This window comes from Bos javanicus, chromosome 8 (assembly GCF_032452875.1).
Source record: "Bos javanicus breed banteng chromosome 8, ARS-OSU_banteng_1.0, whole genome shotgun sequence".
In the NCBI taxonomy this organism is placed as follows: Eukaryota; Metazoa; Chordata; class Mammalia; order Artiodactyla; family Bovidae; genus Bos; species Bos javanicus.
In genome coordinates this window covers 10,153,635-10,172,729 of record NC_083875.1, presented here as the reverse complement: position 1 = coordinate 10,172,729, position 19,095 = coordinate 10,153,635, and the positions used below count along the sequence as shown (strand labels likewise).

At 43.3% G+C, this 19,095-nt stretch overlaps 1 protein-coding gene across 4 annotated transcripts in view; it reads right to left on the bottom strand.

Moving 5' to 3' along the window:
* Window positions 1-19,095, bottom strand: part of KIF13B (kinesin family member 13B) — a 211,804-nt gene that overhangs the window by 33,344 nt on the left and 159,365 nt on the right. For all 4 annotated transcript variants that reach the window (XM_061426800.1, XM_061426799.1, XM_061426802.1 and 1 more), the window contains 4 exons: window positions 18,703-18,855; window positions 17,252-17,329; window positions 15,582-15,635; window positions 1,932-2,040 (listed from right to left, as the gene is read on the bottom strand). In XM_061426800.1, the coding sequence (XP_061282784.1) occupies window positions 1,932-2,040; window positions 15,582-15,635; window positions 17,252-17,329; window positions 18,703-18,855 (394 nt within the window). The remainder of the gene's footprint in view (window positions 1-1,931; window positions 2,041-15,581; window positions 15,636-17,251; window positions 17,330-18,702; window positions 18,856-19,095) is intronic.

The window sequence follows — 19,095 nt, the reverse complement described above, 5'->3', positions numbered from 1 at the left end:
GTGATACTAACATCAAGCAAGACAGATTTCAAAGTCAGAGTATTACCAGAAAGATAAAGGGACATGTCGTAAGGAGAAACAGCACTTTATCAGCAAAAAAAAAAAAAAAAAATAACAATCTCAATGTGTGTATACCCAATAACAGAGACTCTAAATTAATTATGCAGAAACTGATATAATTATAGGAAAAAATAGACAATTTCACAAGCATCTATAGATATTCAATGCCTTTTCTCAATGATTGATAGAACAAATATGGGGGGGAAAGTCAGTAAAATTACAGCAGATTTGAACAAGGACATCAACACCTAACTGACATACACAGGACGCTGTGCCCCAAAACAGAAGAGACCTTTCCAAGTACACGCAGAATGTTCACCAAGACAGAACACAGTCTCAAAAAATTTTAAAAGACTGAAATTTTAAAGAGTCTGTTCTCTGCACATTATGGAATTTAAAAGGAAATCAATAATAATAATACACCTTTGAGATATAAAAAAACTGAATTAACATGGTACCCAGTAATTCATGGGTTAAAGAATAAATCACAGAGAAATTAGAATATCTGGAATATAATGATAATAAAAGCACATCATGCCCAAATTTGTGAAATGAAGAAATAACAGACATCAACAAAACAGAAAATAGAATCAAGTTCGGCTCTGTGGGAAGATTAAGAAAACTGATAAACCAGTCTCAAGTGTATTAAAGAAAAACAGAAAATAAAAATTATCTATTCAGAATAAAAAGAAGGAGCTTGACAGATTCTATAAACATTAAAAGATCAATAAAAGAAACTTTAACATTTATGAAAATCAAGTAATCTGATGAAACAGAAACTTCTCTAAAAAACCATCTTTGAAAACTTACTTACAAAGAAACAAAAAAAGTTAAACATTAAAGAAACTGAAGTCATGATCTCAAATCTTCCCACAGTGAAAATTCCAGACCCAGAGAGTGTCACTGGTGAATCTTATCAAACGTTTAAGGAAGTAGTAAGACCAAGTTCACATGAGCTCAGGAACTTCATCGTAAAAGATGATGAAATTTTTCTCATCATTTTGTGTTCAGTTGCTAAGCCGTGTCCACCTCCTTGTGACCGCATGGACTTCAGCATGCCAGCCCTGTCCTTCACTATCTCCTGGAATTTGCTCAAACTCATGTCCATGGAGTCAGTGACGCCATCCAACCATCACATCCTCTGTCGCCTTTCTCCTCCTGCCCTCAATCTTTCTCATCACTTTATGAAATCAATATAATCATGATACCAAAACCCTAAACAAAGACATAGTTATTAAAAAGGTATATATATTCACCGTAGGACACATACATGAAACTCTAAACAAAATATTAGCAAACAGAATCAAACAAACATGAAGGACAACACACCATGATCAACACATCATTTCTCACAGGAAAGCAAGATAAAGTCAACATTCAAAACAATGTGACTCAACATATTATGATAAGAAAGGGAGGGGCTTCCCTGGTGGCTCAGTGTAAAGAACCCACTTGACAATGCAGGAGAGACATGGGTTTGGTCCCTGAGCCAGGAAGACCCCACATGCCTCGGTGTAACAAAGCTCGTGCACCACAGCTACTGAGCCTGTGCTCTGGAGCCCAGGAGCCACGACTGCTGAAGCTGCTGCAGTCTAGAGCCTGCGCTCCACAGCAAGAGAAGCCCGAGCACAGCAACTAGAGAGGCGCGCTCATGTGCTGCAACTAGAGAAAAGCCTGCAACGAAGACCCCGGATAGCCAAAGATAAGTAAATCAATAAAGGTACAGGAAAAAAAGGGTGAAACTCAAATAGGCATTAACTAGTACGACTTAGTAGAAAATCCTGATTTAAATGATTTTTTTAAATTTTAAACTATTTCTGAAAGATACTCATATTTCACGAGAGTGATTGAAAAACAAAAACATAACTGACCTGGATCAGGAGAATGGTTACTTTGGGGAGAACGGAGGGCTGGAGCAGCTGGAGCGATTCCTTTGGAAACTGCAATTTGTGATACGTCCTGTTGACTTTCCCACCGGCCCTATTAAGGACAAAATCGGTCATTCTGACTTATCAATCAATTTTTTAAAAATTTAAAGATATTGAAGAGAAAAATGTTACACATTGCTAAAGCTTTATTCTTGCTGAAGACATGAAAAATCTGATTACCTGAGCATAATACTGTTAACAGCATAATACTATTCCTCTCCTTTACAGAGTTGATCTCGCTAATAATACTTCCCACTTGGATATCCCCTTCAGTTATAATTTATAGTCTCCTAATACTCTTTCTGAAGGAGATCAGCCCTGGGATTTCTTGGAAGGAATGACGCTAAAGCTGAAACTCCAGTACTTTGGCCACCTCATGCGAAGAGTTGACTCACTGGAAAAGACCCTGATGCTGGGAGGGATTGGGGGCAGGAGGAGAAGGGGACGACAGAGGATGAGATGGTTGGATGGCATCACTGACTCAATGGACGTGAGTCTGAGTGAACTCCGGGAGTTGGTGATGGACAGGGAGGCCTGGCGTGCTGCAATTCATGGGGTCGCAAAGAGTTGGACATGACTGAGCAACTGAACTGAACTGAACACTCTTTCTCCTGTATCATACTGCGTCTCACAAAACATGGATATAATAAGATATTTTTTGAAATGCTCCTTCTGCCTGCTCCTTAGGCCCTTTCTGCTTTTATGCCTCAAGATACACTTTTTCAGAGGGAGGAGCCAAGATGGCGGAGGAGTAGGACGGGGAGAACACTTTCTCCCCCACAAATTGATCAAAAGAGCATTTAAACATCGAGTAAATTCCACAAAACAACTTCTGAATGCCGGCAGAGGACATCAGGCACCCAGAAAAGCAATCCAACTCTTCGAAAGGAGGTAGGAAAAAATATAAAAGACAAAAAAAGAGACAAAAGAGGGAGGGACGGAGTTCCGTCCCGGGAAGGGAGTCTTAAAAAGAGAGAAGTTTCCAAACACCAGGAAACCTTCTCACTGCCGAATCTGTGCCGAGCTTTGGAAGCACAGAGGGCAACATAACAGGAAGAAAAAATAAACAAACAATTAAAACTCGAAGATTGCGAGTCCTACGGTAACTCCCCCAGCGGAGAAGCAGCGCAGACACCTGCACGCGCCATTAACAAGCGGGGGCTGGGCAGGGAGGCGCAGCTCGGGCTGCATCGCTTAGAGTAAGAATCTGGCCTGAATACCCTGAGCACTATCTGAGCGAAATAATTTGGGCTAGCAAACCAGACTGTGGGATATCTACCACGCGAAAAGCCAGCCCCAACCTAAGACACCGCCAGGCCCACGCACGGAACAAAGAATTGAACAGAGATAGCCGGCTACAGACCTTCCCCCTCCGGTGACAGGCAGCCAGAGCCAGAAGGGGGCAATCGCAGCCCCAGAGAGACATTATCTATAAAACTGTAAGCAGGCTTCTTTGCTAACTAAAACTTTTTGGGGGTCTGGACGGTTAACATCTGCCTGAGAAGGTGCGCCGGTTTTACACCCAGATAACCGAGTGGCGGGGAGGCGATAAGTCGCAGCATTGGCGCTCGCCAAACACCTCATCACTTGAGCTGCTCGGACCTGGGAAGAGCACAAAACTCAGGCCCAACTGAGTCTGCGCCTCTGAGGACTACCCGAGTGCCTGAACCTGAGCGGCTTGGACCTGGGAGGTACATGCAACCCAGGGCCAGCCTCGGATTGTTCCTGGCGGAACAACCTAGAGCCCAAGCAGTGTGGGCAGGGAGGCTACACGTGCCGTGAGCGGGGGCAGACCCAGTGTGGTTGAGGCACTGCGAGCACACGCCAGTGTTATTTGTTTGCAGCATCCCTCCCTCCCTCCCCACAGCGCGACTGAACAAAGAGAAGAAATACAGCTTCACCCATCAGAACACCGACACAAGCTTCCCTAACCAGGAAACCTTGACAAGCCACCTGTACAAACCCACACACAGCGAGGAAAAGCCACAATAAAGAGAACTCCACAAACTGCCAGAATACAGAAAGGACACCCCAAACTCAGCAATTTAAACAAGATGAAGAGACAGAGGAATAGCCAGCAGATAAAGGAACAGGATAAATGCCCACCAAACCAAACCAAAGAGGAAGAGATAGGGAATCTATCTGATAAAGAATTCCGAATAATGATAGTGAAATTGATCCAAAATCTTGAAATTAAAATGGAATCACAGATAAATAGCTTGGAGACAAGGATTGAGAAGATGCAAGAAAGGTTTAACAAGGACCTAGAAGAAATAAAAAAGAGTCAATATATAATGAATAATGCAATAAATGAAATTAAAAACACTCTGGAGGCAACAAATAGTAGAATAACAGAGGCAGAAGATAGGATTAGTGAATTAGAAGATAGAATGGTAGAAATAAATGAATCAGAGAGAATAAAAGAAAAACGAATTAAAAGAAATGAGGACAATCTCAGAGACCTCCAGGACAATATTAAACGCTACAACATTCAAATCATAGGGGTTCCAGAAGAAGAAGACAAAAAGAAAGACCATGAGAAAATACTTGAGGAGATAATAGTTGAAAACTTCCCTAAACTGGGGAAGGAAATAATCACCCAAGTCCAAGAAACCCAGAGAATCCCAAACAGGATAAACCCAAGGCGAAACACCCCAAGACACATATTAATCAAATTAACAAAGATCGAACACAAAGAACAAATATTAAAAGCAGCAAGGGAAAAACAATAAATAACACACAAGGGAATTCCCATAAGGATAACAGCTGATCTTTCAATAGAAACTCTTCAAGCCAGGAGGGAATGGCAAGACATACTTAAAATGATGAAAGAAAATAACCTACAGCCCAGATTATTGTACCCAGCAAGGATTTCATTCAAGTATGAAGGAGAAATCAAAAGCTTCTCAGACAAGCAAAAGCTGAGAGAATTCTGCACCACCAAACCAGCTCTCCAACAAATACTAAAGGATATTCTCTAGACAGGAAACACAAAAATGGTGTATAAATTCGAACCCCAAACAATAAAGTAAATGGCAACGGGATCATACTTATCAGTAATTACCTTAAACGTAAATGGGTTGAATGCCCCAACCAAAAGACAAAGACTGGCTGAATGGATACAAAAACAAGACCCCTACATATGTTGTCTACAGGAGACCCACCTCAAAACAGGGGACACATACAGACTGAAAGTGAAGGGCTGGAAAAAGATTTTCCATGCAAATAGGGACCAAAAGAAAGCAGGACTAGCAATACTCATATCAGATAAAATAGACTTTAAAACAAAGGCTGTGAAAAGAGACAAAATGATCAAAGGATCAATCCAAGAAGAAGATATAACAATTATAAATATATATGCACCCAACACGGGAGCACTGCAATATGTAAGACAAATGCTAACAAGTATGAAAGGAGAAATTAACAATAACACAATAATAGTGGGAGACTTTAATACCCCACTCACACCTATGGATAGATCAACTAAACAGAAAATTAACAAGGAAACACAAACTTTAAACGATACAATAGACCAGTTAGACCTAATTGATATCTATAGGACATTTCATCCCAAAACAATGAACTTCACCTTTTTCTCAAGTGCACATGGAACCTTCTCCAGGATAGATCACATCCTGGGCCATAAAGCTAGCCTTGGTAAATTCAAAAAAATAGAAATCATTCCAAGCATCTTTTCTGACCACAATGCAGTAAGATTAGATCTCAATTACTGGAGAAAAACTATTAAAAATTCCAACATATGGAGGATGAACAACACCCTGCTGAATAACCAACAAATCACAGAAGAAATCAAAAAAGAAATCAAAATTTGCATAGAAACGAATGAAAATGAAAACACAACAACCCAAAACCTGTGGGACACAGTAAAAGCAGTCCTAAGGGGAAAGTTCATAGCAACACAGGCACACCTCAAGAAACAAGAAAAAAGTCACATAAATAACCTAACTCTACACCTAAAGCAACTAGAAAAGGAAGAAATGAAGAACCCCAGGGTTAGTAGAAGGAAAGAAATCTTAAAAATTAGAGCAGAAATAAATGCAAAAGAAAAAAAAAAAAAGAACCATAGGAGCTGGTCCAGCCACAACAACTGGCTCCAGTATGGGGAGATGAGAAAAAAAAAAAAAGATACACTTTTTCCCCCCAAAGGAATGTTTTTATTTAAAATTTTTTAAATTTAATTTCAAATTAAAATTATTAAAAAAATTTTTTTGAATTTATTGGCCACATCACATGGCATGTGGGATTTTAGTTCCCCCACCAGGGATCGAACCCACGCCCCCTGAAGTGGAAGTGCAGAGCCTTAACCACTGGACCACTGCAGAAGTCTCAAGATACCTTCTTTCACTTCAGATTCTAGACTGAAACCCAGGAACCACTCTAATACTGTTCAGGTTTCTTCTCCGCTAACATACCACTCATGAAAGAAACACTCCAGAACAGCATATTACCAAGCCTCTCATTTTTAACAGATGCTAAAAATGAGTTCTAGTTAAGCCCAAACCAAGCAGTCATCAAGTTCCCAATAACACAGGTCTCTGAATTAACAAATCTGATTGTTCTTTCAACTTGTCTTGTTGTCAGTCGCTCAGCAATGTCTGACTCTTTAGCGACCTGGACTCCAGGAGGCCAGGCTTCCCTGTCTTTCACCAACTCTCAGAGCTTGCTCAAACTCATGTCCATCGAGTCAGTGACGCCATCCAACCATCTCGTCCTCTGTCATCCCCTTCTCCTTCCACCTTCAATCTTTCCCAGCGTCAGGGTCTTTTCTAATGCGTCAGCTCTTTGCATGATGTGGCCAAAGTATTGGAGCTTCAGCATCAGTCCTTCCAATGAATATTCAGGACTGATTTCCTTTAGGATTGACTTTAACTTGTCTTGTAAACTCTCATGAAAGAGATTTTGTTGCAGAATATAAGAACAATGTCCATCAGGTGATGGAGTAACTTACTTTTCTAGAACTTGTGGTGAGCCATAAAAATGGTCATGGCACCAAAGCACTTTGAACATCAGTCCCACCCAGCAAAGAAATAAACCTCCACCCAGGCTACCAGCACAGAAACCAGTAATGGAGAGGAGATGCCAGTCTTTTCAAAGCTGTACATCCTCTTTAGATCCTTTGACAGTCACTCTTCTTTTCCACCCCAGTTAAAAAAAAAAAATGGTGTTTTCTGTTAGATTAAGCTACTACTCCCCAGATGAGTGACCCTGACGATCAACTTGCATCTTTATTAGTAAATTGCCTGCAAAGTAAGCTCTTTGCTGCTCCTGAAGATGGATGGAGGTAGAAAGCCCTCTTAGGTTGCCGACATGTATTGGAAACCTATTTGCTTTTAGCGGCAACCTAAGTACCGATCATAAAATCAATAAGCCTTAAGTGATTCGGATCCTGTTTACTTAGAGAAAGCCACTTTCTGAGGGAACCCTCTCAGCACTTGAAAATTTTTTTTCCATGTTCGTGTTATTTTGGACTATGCAGAGTCCCCGTTGCTGCCTGGGCTCTTCTCTGGTTGCGGTGCTCGGGCTTCTCGTTGTGGGGGCCCCTCTTGTTGTGGGGGCCCCTCTTGTTGTGGAGCACTGGCTCCAGAGTGCACAGGCTATAGCAGCTGCAGCACGTGGGCTCAGCAGTTTCAGTTCCCAGGCTCTAGAGCACAGGCTCGGCTGTCACATGGCATGTGGGATCTTCCCAGACCAGACATCGAACCCGTGTCTCCTGTACTGGCAGGTGAAGTCTTCACCACTGAGCCACCAGGGAAGCCCAGCACTCTATATTTTAAAATGTGGTAGGATGCTCAGCATTAGGAAGCAAGGGAGCAAAAGACACATGAAGAGCTGATGAGGACGATGAACCCTGAGCGCATCACTGTAGGAGCGTTTGTGTTACTATGAACCACATGCTGATTTACATACTTTGTTTCATTAATGTCTTCTGCCTTTGAATTATCTGTCTGGGAAGCTGCAGCTCTGTGTGCCCTGGGACGTCATAATTGGGTGTCGGAACAGTGAGGTCAACACTTTGGAACTTCTCAGGGGATGTAAAGCTTCATGCCGTGTTCACGGGATTAAGGTCATGCCTGGCTGTTCTGAAAACAACTTACTCAATTTGAGGATAAATTTGTTTCCATACTTTAGACTTGTCTTCCTTGTTCGGCAGCTGACACAGTAGCACACTCTGGCCCTTAGGAAAACCAAGCAGCTAATTTGAAGTCAGCCCCTCAGCTGTGTGGTGTGCATCCACTGACAAATAACAGAGGTGTCACCTCTTCCCCAAGGCACACTCGGGGCTCTGCTAGCTTCCTGGGTAATTTTTCCCAGCTGGCACTCCCACACACAGTGTTACTCTCGAATCTGAACAGAGGCAATAACTCTTACTGTCTCGTATATTCAAATATCTCAAGTGAGAACCTTTGAAAGGATGCTCACCGTACTTACACAGCGCCTCAGCCATATTGCTAACTCTATTGGAGAATGAAAAACGGAGACATTTCATTCATCCATCTCCCTTAACCGTCATCTTAACCTTGAGAAATCTCAGTCTTGCCGACCAGAGACGGGAACATGGAGTATCTCAAATCGCTCTGGGACAGAATAGGCTCTGCTTCCGAGGGAACAACAAATTTGGATGATAAACCACTGCCCTCTCCTCTTTCTGACCCCGTGGATCTCTAGGGAGACACTCCACTGACATTACTCACTAGATTTTTCTCCGGCAGCATATATCCATTCTCTTTCCAGAAGCAGAATCTGTGGTTCAGGGTCTAGCAACACACACTGCCCCCCAGGGACAAGGCAATTAGTGTCTTTCTAATAAAATTTACAGGGCTTCCAAGGTGGCTCAGTGGTAAAGAATCCACCAGCCAATGCAGAAGACCCAAGTTCAATTCCTGGGTTGGGAATATCCCCTGGCGACGGAAATGGCAACCCATTCCAGTGTTCTTCCCTGGGAAATCCCATGGACAGAGGAGCCTGGTGGGCTACAGTCCATGGGGTCACAAAGAGTTGGACACAACTGAGCAGCTAAACAACAAGAATAACAATAAATTTTATATCCTTGGCCACTCCAGGGTGATTCTCCCACTACTGAAATGTTGGGGAAGAGAAAAGGAAGCACCCCAGTTAAAGGTACTTCAGAGAGAGATGAACTCAAGATAATGAATAAAAAGGCCTTGGCCAGACACTGGAACTTTCTGTCATCATATGGGCTCAGTTCTCAGTATGTTTTTTTTTTTTTCTTTACACTTCTACCATTGCAACCTATGCTCCATTACAGAACTCTTGGAAAGATGATTCTGAGATGTTTCTGACATTTTTTTTTACCTCTATCAGCCTTCAGGATCAGCCACGAAGGGAGGATGTGAGAGTGGAAATTCTGGCTTCGTTTTGGGTCCCTAAACTAGCTTCATAATTAGTAGGAATTATTTGTGCTAACAGGCTGAATTCGAAGATATAAAACATTATTCAAGGTAACAATTATGCTTAAAGGCAAAACGCAACAGGAAAAAATGCACAAGGCTGTCAGCTGACCTGAGGACGTGGATGGTCCCTGCAGGGACCTCCAGTTCTCCTGCTCCTGTTCTCCAGAAAGACACAAGTGCTTTGGGTGTTCTCTACAGAGGTCTGGCTTGGATCAGGAAAGTGACAAAGAGGTAAATGAAGTGCCAGTGACACTCCAGGTCCACAGGCGGCTACTAACGCAGCTCAAGAAGAGGTGACTCACCTTTGGCACCAACCATAACCAGTGTGGGGCTGAATGATTGCAGTTTTCAGGAAAGCGATGGAGCCAAAACATACAACTCAGCTTTGTTAACTGAACAGTCATTCGGATTTTGGGCTAATTTTTTTTTTAATATTTATTTGGCTGCATCGGGTCTTAATTGTGGCATGCAGGATCTACTTTCCTGACCAGGGTCAAACCCAGGACCTCTGCTCTGGGAGCATGGAGTCTTAACCACTGGACCACCAGGGACGTCCCTGGCTACTTTTAGTTGCATTTCAAACTGCATTTGGAAGATGACAAACATCTCACTAACTTATTTTAAAAGATACGATTCATTTAAAATGGCTTTAGTAAGTAATATCAGTTATTTCTTCTTGACAGAGTTTCTTAAATCACAAACAGTCTCACCACACAGCTATTGTTTAAATGGAAAAACGATCTGTTGGAACTAATTCTGCAACTAAACTATGAGTCTAATCTGGTAGACTGGTCACAACAAGTTTGCTAGGTTTTCGTTATGTCTATTTAAAAAAAAAAAAAACCTGCCTAACAATAATGATGAAAGAGCCAGTAACAGTAAATAAAAGCATCACTGCAATTAGGAATATTTTATATTTTTAATCGCAAAGCTTATCAAAAGTGATTTAAGCCATAAGGTGAATTTAAGAGTTAAGGGTAGCTAATAAAAATTCAATGTATCTTTCTAAGATTAATTAGCTCACCCATTCCATCTTGGTGGAGCTCAGTAAACAATTCCAATTTTCATAGGTATGGAGCATCAGTGAATGAGGGCAGGCAAAATGTGGCTGGCCGAAGTCCAAGTGTTAGAGGCCAAGGTGCGGGAAGGTTTCAGTACCTTACCACTTGCTCTCACCTCCCCAGAAGCCCTGATCCTAGTGAGCTCTGCTCTTGCCTCCCAGCCACAGCTTTTAGTGTTACTTTGCTCCCAACTAATCTCTGCCATAATGTTAACGCAAATGAAGAGGGAAGGCAGACCTGAACCTCCTCTGCGGGCTCTCCCCGCTTTTTTACGTAATGTGAACTAATTTTACTGTTGTGTTATTTACGTGGCAGGCAACAGAGCACCCCAGGTTCTCTGGTCCATAGCTTTGAGTCCATAATCAAGGAAAGAGGGACAGACATATAGATAATGCAACAGAGAACCCAGAAAGAAGTCCCCATGAGTGTGCAAGGTAGATGCAACTAACAGGATTATAATTTTCAATTATTTTAAAATACAGTTTCTAGCATTTTAAGCAGTGATTCCAGGCTAAAATTGTATTTCCAACTCAATTTCATTGTGTATTAAGTACCTCCATGCAAAGAGGCCAAGATGGAACCACTGGGCTGCGTTCTGTGGTGCTAAAGGAAGGCCCGAGGCACTTCCGCTCTTCCTTTGCTCCTCTCCCCCTGCATCCCATGCTTGAGAAAAGGATGTCTTACAAACTCTCAAACATTTACCGTACCATCGGCTTCATTAATGAATTAACTCTACCCCCTCACATCCCAGAGCCTCCTACACTCCATCAGATGCCTTCATTCCTGGCATCTTCTGACAGATATTTTCATAGTCCCAGGGAATGAAGAACTGTATATCCTGACTTCCAAAGTTATTTTTACAAAAGGGTAAGAGCCCAAAAAAAACTAGTACAGTGTCAAATGCGGTTGTCTTATAAAAACGACATTTAAAAATGCATTCGCATTCTCAAGGTAAAAGCAAGCATGCTTTCAATAGGAGGATAATACATGTATCCCACTCATTCAGAAAAACCTAATGGATTAATTACCTCTCCCTGGATCTCTGAAAACTGAAGAATGCAGGAAGTCCCCAAAAGAAAAGAAAAATACATGAGTCTCTGAGGTTTTCCAAAACAATTTCTTCAATAATCGCTCGAGAATTTTGTGTGAAAATTATTATAGATAAAGCAACTGGAGAGTTTCTCAAACCACTACTTATAGGAGAATAAAATCTACCTACCATAAAGGGTAGAGAATAACATATTTTCCTTTTAATTCTTTCAGTAGGTAATTTGTTCCCATGATCCGAAAACCAAGTAATATAAAAAGGCACACCATGAGAAGCCTCCTGCTTCGGGTCCCCACACACTCCCGCCCTCTCCCTAGACAGGAAGTAGCGGCATCTGTTTATGATACATCCTTACAGGGTTCCTGCATGCGTGTGTACACCTAGCAACAGCCACACACACTCTTCTCTCGCGCTCCCCACTCCCGCACAAACAGCAGCACACTGTGCTGCCCTGCATTTTTAATCACTAAGTGTATCCTGGTGCTCTTTCCATATTAGAACCTGGAGGGGTTCCTAATAAAATTTATAGCTGCATAGTACCCATTTGTGTGTGTGTGTGTGCGCACACGGACACAGATAAAACATATTTAACCAGGTCAAACCAACAGACATGTGACTGTTTCCAATCTTCTGCCATTATGAACAGCATGGCGATGGCCCTCAGGTACGTGTCACTTCTTACCTCTATAAGCACTGCTGCTGTATAAAGGGGTTTTAATAGGATCTAAATGATTCTCACATCAACTAGTTTAAACACTACTCCATCCTGAGGAATGCTATTACGGGCAGCTTTGTAACAATTCTGAATTCAAGGCAATGCCATTATGGATGCAGTTTACCACTGTTTGGTTTAAAAGGCCAAAGGGAGGACTCTTCTGTTCCTTGCTGCTACTGGTGGAGGGAAAGATTTCTTTACTCTCTAGGAAGAAAACACAATTTTAAGAATATTTATTCTAACAATCTTTTAAGATGCTCTGCTTTAGATGATAAAACCAGTGAGAGCCCCTCATCCGCAAACGGGGCAGCCGCTCTGTGCTCCCTGCTGAAGTGAGCCTGGAGTCAAATCCTCTGCCAAGTGTTTCATGGCTTTGTTTCCTAACATCAGGTGTGGTCCTCTGTCACCTGAGTCTCCTTACTCATTCAACAGGTCCATCCACTAAACCTGTCTTAGGGCAGTTTTCCTCTACCTCTCCCCTAGTGACAGCAAAGGGTCTCTGATTTAGATACATGGACATTCATATAACCTACTGATATGGACACAGCAGAAGCAAGGGATCCAGGGTGACAGTGATGAGGTGGAGGGAAGCCTGGCTGTACCTGGTAACTGTTCAGGACCGAGGGGGCCAACAGTCTACAGGAAGATGAGGAGATGGCTCCACGGCTGACCTGGGAGCACAGTTAGGAATGGGAAGCTGGCCCTTCTGCTCTCCCTGACAAGACTGCCACTGTCCGTCAGAGCCCAGGGACACTGTCCATGCAGAGGGGTGAGACAGAAGACTCCAAACTGCTGCAGTGGGAGAGAAGGGTCCTTCACTGTTGGAGGTGTCTGATGAGAATGGGAAACACACTGACACAGAGCAGGCAGAGCCAGCCCTCTACTGCTGGGGCGGTGCCAGGACACCAGTACAACCTGAGAGGGTGGAAATCAGACTTCCCTCATCTTCACTAAGTTTCCTATCCCTAACCCAGGGGCCCCAGGACATCAAGATGACTGAAAAGGGGAAGGTCTTGGTAGAGTAACAAAAAACGTGCGACATTATTTACTCATTTAATACATCCTGCTAGAAACTCCCTGGTGGTCCAGTGGTTAGGACCTCATGCTTTAATTGCAGGGGTGCAAGTGTGCTCGGCTGTTTCAGTCACGTCCAACTCTTTGTGACCCCGTGGACTGCAGCCTGCCAGGCTCCTCTGTCCATGGGATTCTCCAGGCAAGAATACTGGAGTGGGTTGCCATGACCTGCCCTCCAGGGGTTCTTCCCGACCCAGGGATCGAACTAGTGTCTCCTGCATAGGTTCTATCATTGGTTGGGGCACTAAGATTCTGTATACTGTGGCCACAAAAACCAAAACCCAAAACAACCAAAAACCCATGTCCTAACTTCTCCCCAACCCTCCATAGAGACTGCCCTGGGAAAAGGCCTCCAATAAACTTCGCTCTCACACCCAAAATAGTCTCTTCAGTCAGTACAGTCTCTGAAGCATCCAGGAGGAGTTCCTCCAGGTTCCCAGCTGCTGTCCCCACTACCTCTCCTCTCTGAAGACTCCCGTCTGTCACCCTGGCCGGCTGCTCCCCCTGCACAAGCCCTTAAACATCACTGTCACCCCACACAACCTCGCCTCCTTGTCTGAACCTCTTACGGCCAATTCAGGAGACTCGGGTGAATCCTTGACTGTTCCAACCAGGCCCTGAGCTCCCCAATCTGTGTTCAGCTCAGGCTTCCAGAACCCTGAACTGGCTGACACACCTTCTGTCCAAAGTTGAACTAAATCATTTTCTTCCTCAAACCTGCCTCCTCACATTCTTCTCTCTACTATGTTCCCAGAACCCGTGTCAGCCAGTCTCCCCCTAGCTCCACCTCGACCCTCACGTCCCCAGAGCTCTAGAGGCTCCATTCTCCTGCGCGGGTCCTGACTCCCTTCCCCTCCCCTCCCACTGCCGAGACCTCTCCCCTAGACCTGCTCCGTCCACCCTCATTTGTGTGTTGATAACAGTACACATTTCTACTATATACATTATTCTAACGTAATTTTATGGACCACAGCCAGGAACATGAGTGGGGTCGAGGTGGACTGCCTAAAAGTGGCCCAGCTCCCCCACAACTCCCCAATACATCATACAGCAACTTTTGAAACAAGGGCCCTCTCTCTGGGCTCTGCCCTGCACTGCACCCTCTGCTTGACTCAGGCTTCTTTCTCCCTCCATGCTTCTGTTCACACTCTTGCTTCAATCCCTTCGGCTTGGGTGGATCTTATCATCCTTCAACGTTAAGCTTCTGGTGGTGGCAGCGGGGGGAGCGGCGCGGAGAGGGGTTCCCCTCTTTGCAGGCTTTCTTGGTCCTTGAATAATGCCTACAGGAGTGTCCACTTCCTCCTCTGGGTTCCTACTCCATCTAGGCATACTTCTATTATAGCATCTATATTCCTTTATTCTATTTGAACGTAGATGAGACAATAATTTTCTTTCAAGTTTTCCATTTAAACATAAAGAAACTAGCAAGAGAGAAAAGCTGAAAATCTTTTGGCCACTTTTTTCAATGAATTTATGATAGAGGATTTGGGTTAGATGGATTAAAAAAAAAGTCATGGTTTTTCTTATATTTTCCTTAAAATTATTCATTATATCAATAATGACAGTTTTCCAAACACTCTGCTTGGTTTAGGTGATGATAACTGTGCTATGCCCATCACACCTTTCAGTGGACCTGTATCGAGGAGTGCTAAACCCTAGCACACTTTTAGACTCACGGAAGGGAGTCAATGAATTGATGAACTAGTGCAATCTCAGTCGTATCCAACCATCCACCTATGACTGTTTTCAGTGTGATCCTTTTAAGTAAATGATAGTGAATTATCTATGCTTAAAACTCGTTAAATTGGGGAAAGCTATATTAACAAGTACATAAATACATCCCAGCTAATAAAATTTCTGTTCCCTTATTTTTCTTTCTTCTAACATATAATATTAACTTTTAAACATAGTCTTATTCGTCACAAATTTTCAATTACTTCATCCATATTTTAACTATTAAAAATCTGAAATGAAGTTCCTTTTCTGACACAAACCGGAAGAATATGTTTTCAACAGGAATAGGAACTTAAGCAACTAAATTGTTTAACCCTTAAAAAGCAGAGTAACAATAAGGTTTCAGTAACATTATTTTAACTGGCAGATAAAAAGAAATGAACTCTAAACACCTTCCAATAAATTTCACATAGTATTGAAAAGTGGAAGAAATTTTGGCATGCACAACGAGCGTGTGATACTTGAGAGGAGGAAAAGTTGGATGGGAAACATGTCTAAGACTGACAGAAAATAGTTCTGGGCACTTACCTTGTTGCTACCCAGACTGGAGGGTGGAATAAGATCCTGGCGGCTGCCAGACAACTGAAGAGGGAACGGAGAGGAGAATTAGCCCTTTGTGTGCAAAAGCACACACATCCATGATCCTGGAAATACATCGCTTAGAAAACCAAATCAACAGAATGTTAAAGCTGGGTGGTATGAGACAGGCTGCCAAGACCAAGCTGCAGACTAGACTCACGGCCTTTGGCACCCTGTTAGGCACGGTTGCTGTTTTTGTTTTTCATTGAATTAACACTTTGAACAAGGCAGGTTTGTATAAGACCAGATGTCCAGCTCACATAGCGGTAATAGCCAGCTGGGCCCAAGTAAGGGACACCTGATTTGTTTATTCACTTCTATGTAAAGGATACCAGGCTACTAGCTTCCTTGTTGTTGCTGTTGTTTAGTTGCAAAGCCGTATCCGACTCTTGCAACCTCATGGACTGTAGCCCGCCAGACTCCTCTGTCCATGGGATTTCCCAGGCAAGACTACTGCAGTGGGTTGCCATTTCCTTCTCCAGGGCATCTTCTCGACCCAGGGACTGAACCCAGGTCTCCTGATTGGCAGGCAGGTCCTCTACCACTGAGCCACCAGGGAAGCCCACTGGTTACCTTATCGTGTCCTGATCTGACGACTCCTTTCTCTGGGTACTGCAGTAAATGTATACACAGAAACTACTTATTTTAAATCATAGGATTCTAAGTACAAAATCTCTGCACATACAGAGATTTTAGTACATCATTCAGTGCATTTTAGTACTTCATTTTCTGAAGGAGTGAGAAGATATTTATCTGAGTTAAAGGGAGGTTTTTTTTTTTTTTTACTGTCTGAGAATGTTCCCAATCTTTCCGTCTGAGATCACCAGTGACATCACTCAGTCTCAGGGAGCCACCTGTGCCCTCCAGCCTGACACCCATCCTGTCCTGTCTGTCACTGGGATCTCTCCAACACCAGGGTTAAGGGTCAGCTACTCTTTATTTCAACATTTATACCATGGTTTCCCTTGGTGTGAAGTTCAGACAACAGTGTACTATTTCTCACATCCACCTCTTTATCAAAAGTAAGGAAAGTAGAGATAAATCACAGGGTTTCAAGCATTATTTCTTTGTGAAGAATTATTTGTAAGCTTCATATTCATGCGAAGAATTATTTGTAAGCTTCATATTCATGTAAATTTTATCTATGTTTTAAAACACAACAACAAACTTATGACACTGTGACAAAACAAACCTGACTGACTGACTCACTCATGCTCCCTGGATGACCTTTGAGCAACTGAGTTTATAAACAAGGTCCAGACTTCTCCTCAACCTGAAAGTAATTAAGTTCAGGCTAGAAAATTCAAACGGCTTTCCCCAGGCACTACGCTAGCTTTGCTCACCTGACACAGTCACTGTGCCAGGCACCCGAGGTATGAAGATAAATGAGAAGCAAATCCAGAGGGACTTACACGGATGCTTACCGTGTAACATTAGGAAGGTCAGAGATGGAGGGCTGCAACGATGCTACGGGGTAGAGAAGTGAGAACTACAGTCAGTGCAGAGGAGGAAATGATACCTGAGATGAGACTTAAAGGATGGAAAGGAGTTACCCAAGGAAAGAGGAGGAGCAAAAGCAGGTCCTGGGCTGAGCACAGGCTGGGGTCCCACGCACTCACTCTGTTCACATTAGGAGAGCTGATGCTCCTCCTGCTCAGCTTCCCTTTTCCCGTCAACTGTTCCTTCACGGCAACTTCCTGTGGGTCAGAGAAAACACAGAGGAAAAGCACACATGAGACACACACTTCCAGAGCAACAGAGTCTAAAGCAGGCTTTGAGCTGTGGACATATTCCAAGCTCTTTACTTACTGGAGTGGTGTGGTCATGCCACACAGCTTGTGGGATCTTAGTTCCCTGACCAGGGATCAAACCCATGCCCCCTGTAGCGGAAGCATATAGTCCTAACCACTGGACTGCCAGGGAAGTCCCCTGGTTCTTTAAATGACAGCTGTTACTTCATAACAACAGAATGACCCAATTACTGTCACTGTGGAATAGTCAAAGGTAATTAAGCAGCTGACAGGTTATGTGGTTCATTCCTTTCCTTATCTACTGATGGCTCCCCTGAAGCTGGCCACAAGTGAGTCCCAGGAGAAAAAATTATGCATGTATACCTGTGGCGGATTCATTTTGATATTTGGCAAAACTAATACAATTATGTAAAGTTTAAAAATAAAATTAGAGAAAAAAAAAAAAATAAAACCTATTTGACAAAAAAAAAAAAAAAGCAGACCATTCACTTTTATGTTTCATTAGTATTTTTGTTTATTAAAAAAAAAAGTTTGGGACTTCCCTGGTAGTCCACAGTGTCTAAGACTCTGTGCTCCCATAGCAGGGGTCCAGGTTCGATCCCCGGTCAGGGAACTAGACCCACAGGCCACAACTAAGACCTGGCACACACTAAATTAATAACTTTAAAATCTTTTTAAAAGTTTCAACATAGCTACATAAACTGATGTTTAGAGCTTCTCTGAGCCTTGGGTTTATGGCTGGCACCTCTGTTTTCCCTCTTAGAGATCCACTCTGAGGCTGTGGAGGCCAAGAAAGGACACAACATTCTGCCTCAGGGCTACATTTTTCTTTGGCGACTGTCCAGTGTCAAGGAATTTGTAAAATACTTCTTAACCAGCAAGAGTGATATATTTCCTTCCACTACTGGCTCAGTCAGTAAAGAATCCGCCTGCACTGTGGGAGACCTGGGTTCGATTCCCTGGGCTGGGACGACCCCCTGGAGGAGGGCATGGCAATCCACACCAGTATTCTTGCCTGGAGAATCCCCATGGGCAGAAGAACCTGGCGGCTGCAGTCCATGGCGTCGCAGAGAGTCAGACGCGACCGAGCACACAGCACAGCACTGTCCAGGCAACTAGCTACCGTTTAGGGTCTTGGAAAAAGTAACTTCCAAATGTCATTTTTGTATCTTCGAAGACTCACCCGGCAAGTTTAATGTAAATCAATATGCTCCACTTAAGAGGTTTCAAAAGTTTAGACGTCACAATACTGTGAATTGCGGAAAGTCAAACCCTGGGTTGAGCTGGGCTGGCACCCTGCCCTGTCCCCATCAGCTGACCTGGCGAAGGCGGTCTAACGTGAGGAGATTCTCCACCGCCAGCACGCTCCTGAGGTATTTCTCGATGTACGCTTCTGAGTCGGCAGACGCCGTGTTTTCCACGTTAGCTGCCATCCTTGCTAACGTTTCTCGTTCCTCTACTCCCTGAGCATCCTGGAGAATGGAAAGTTACACATTAAAACTAAGTACCTTGCAGAAGAAAATGCTACAGAGGCATCTTACCTATACGAATCCACAAAGCGTACCGAACGAACAAATGGGATGTATTCCCAGTTCCATTTTAAAGTCAGCTCTTGGAACTCAAGATGCATTTTCCCACAGAAATCACGGAATATGTGCTGGCTGGGGTCACTCAAAAGGCTAAACCAGAGCAGTTGAAACACGGCACGTTTT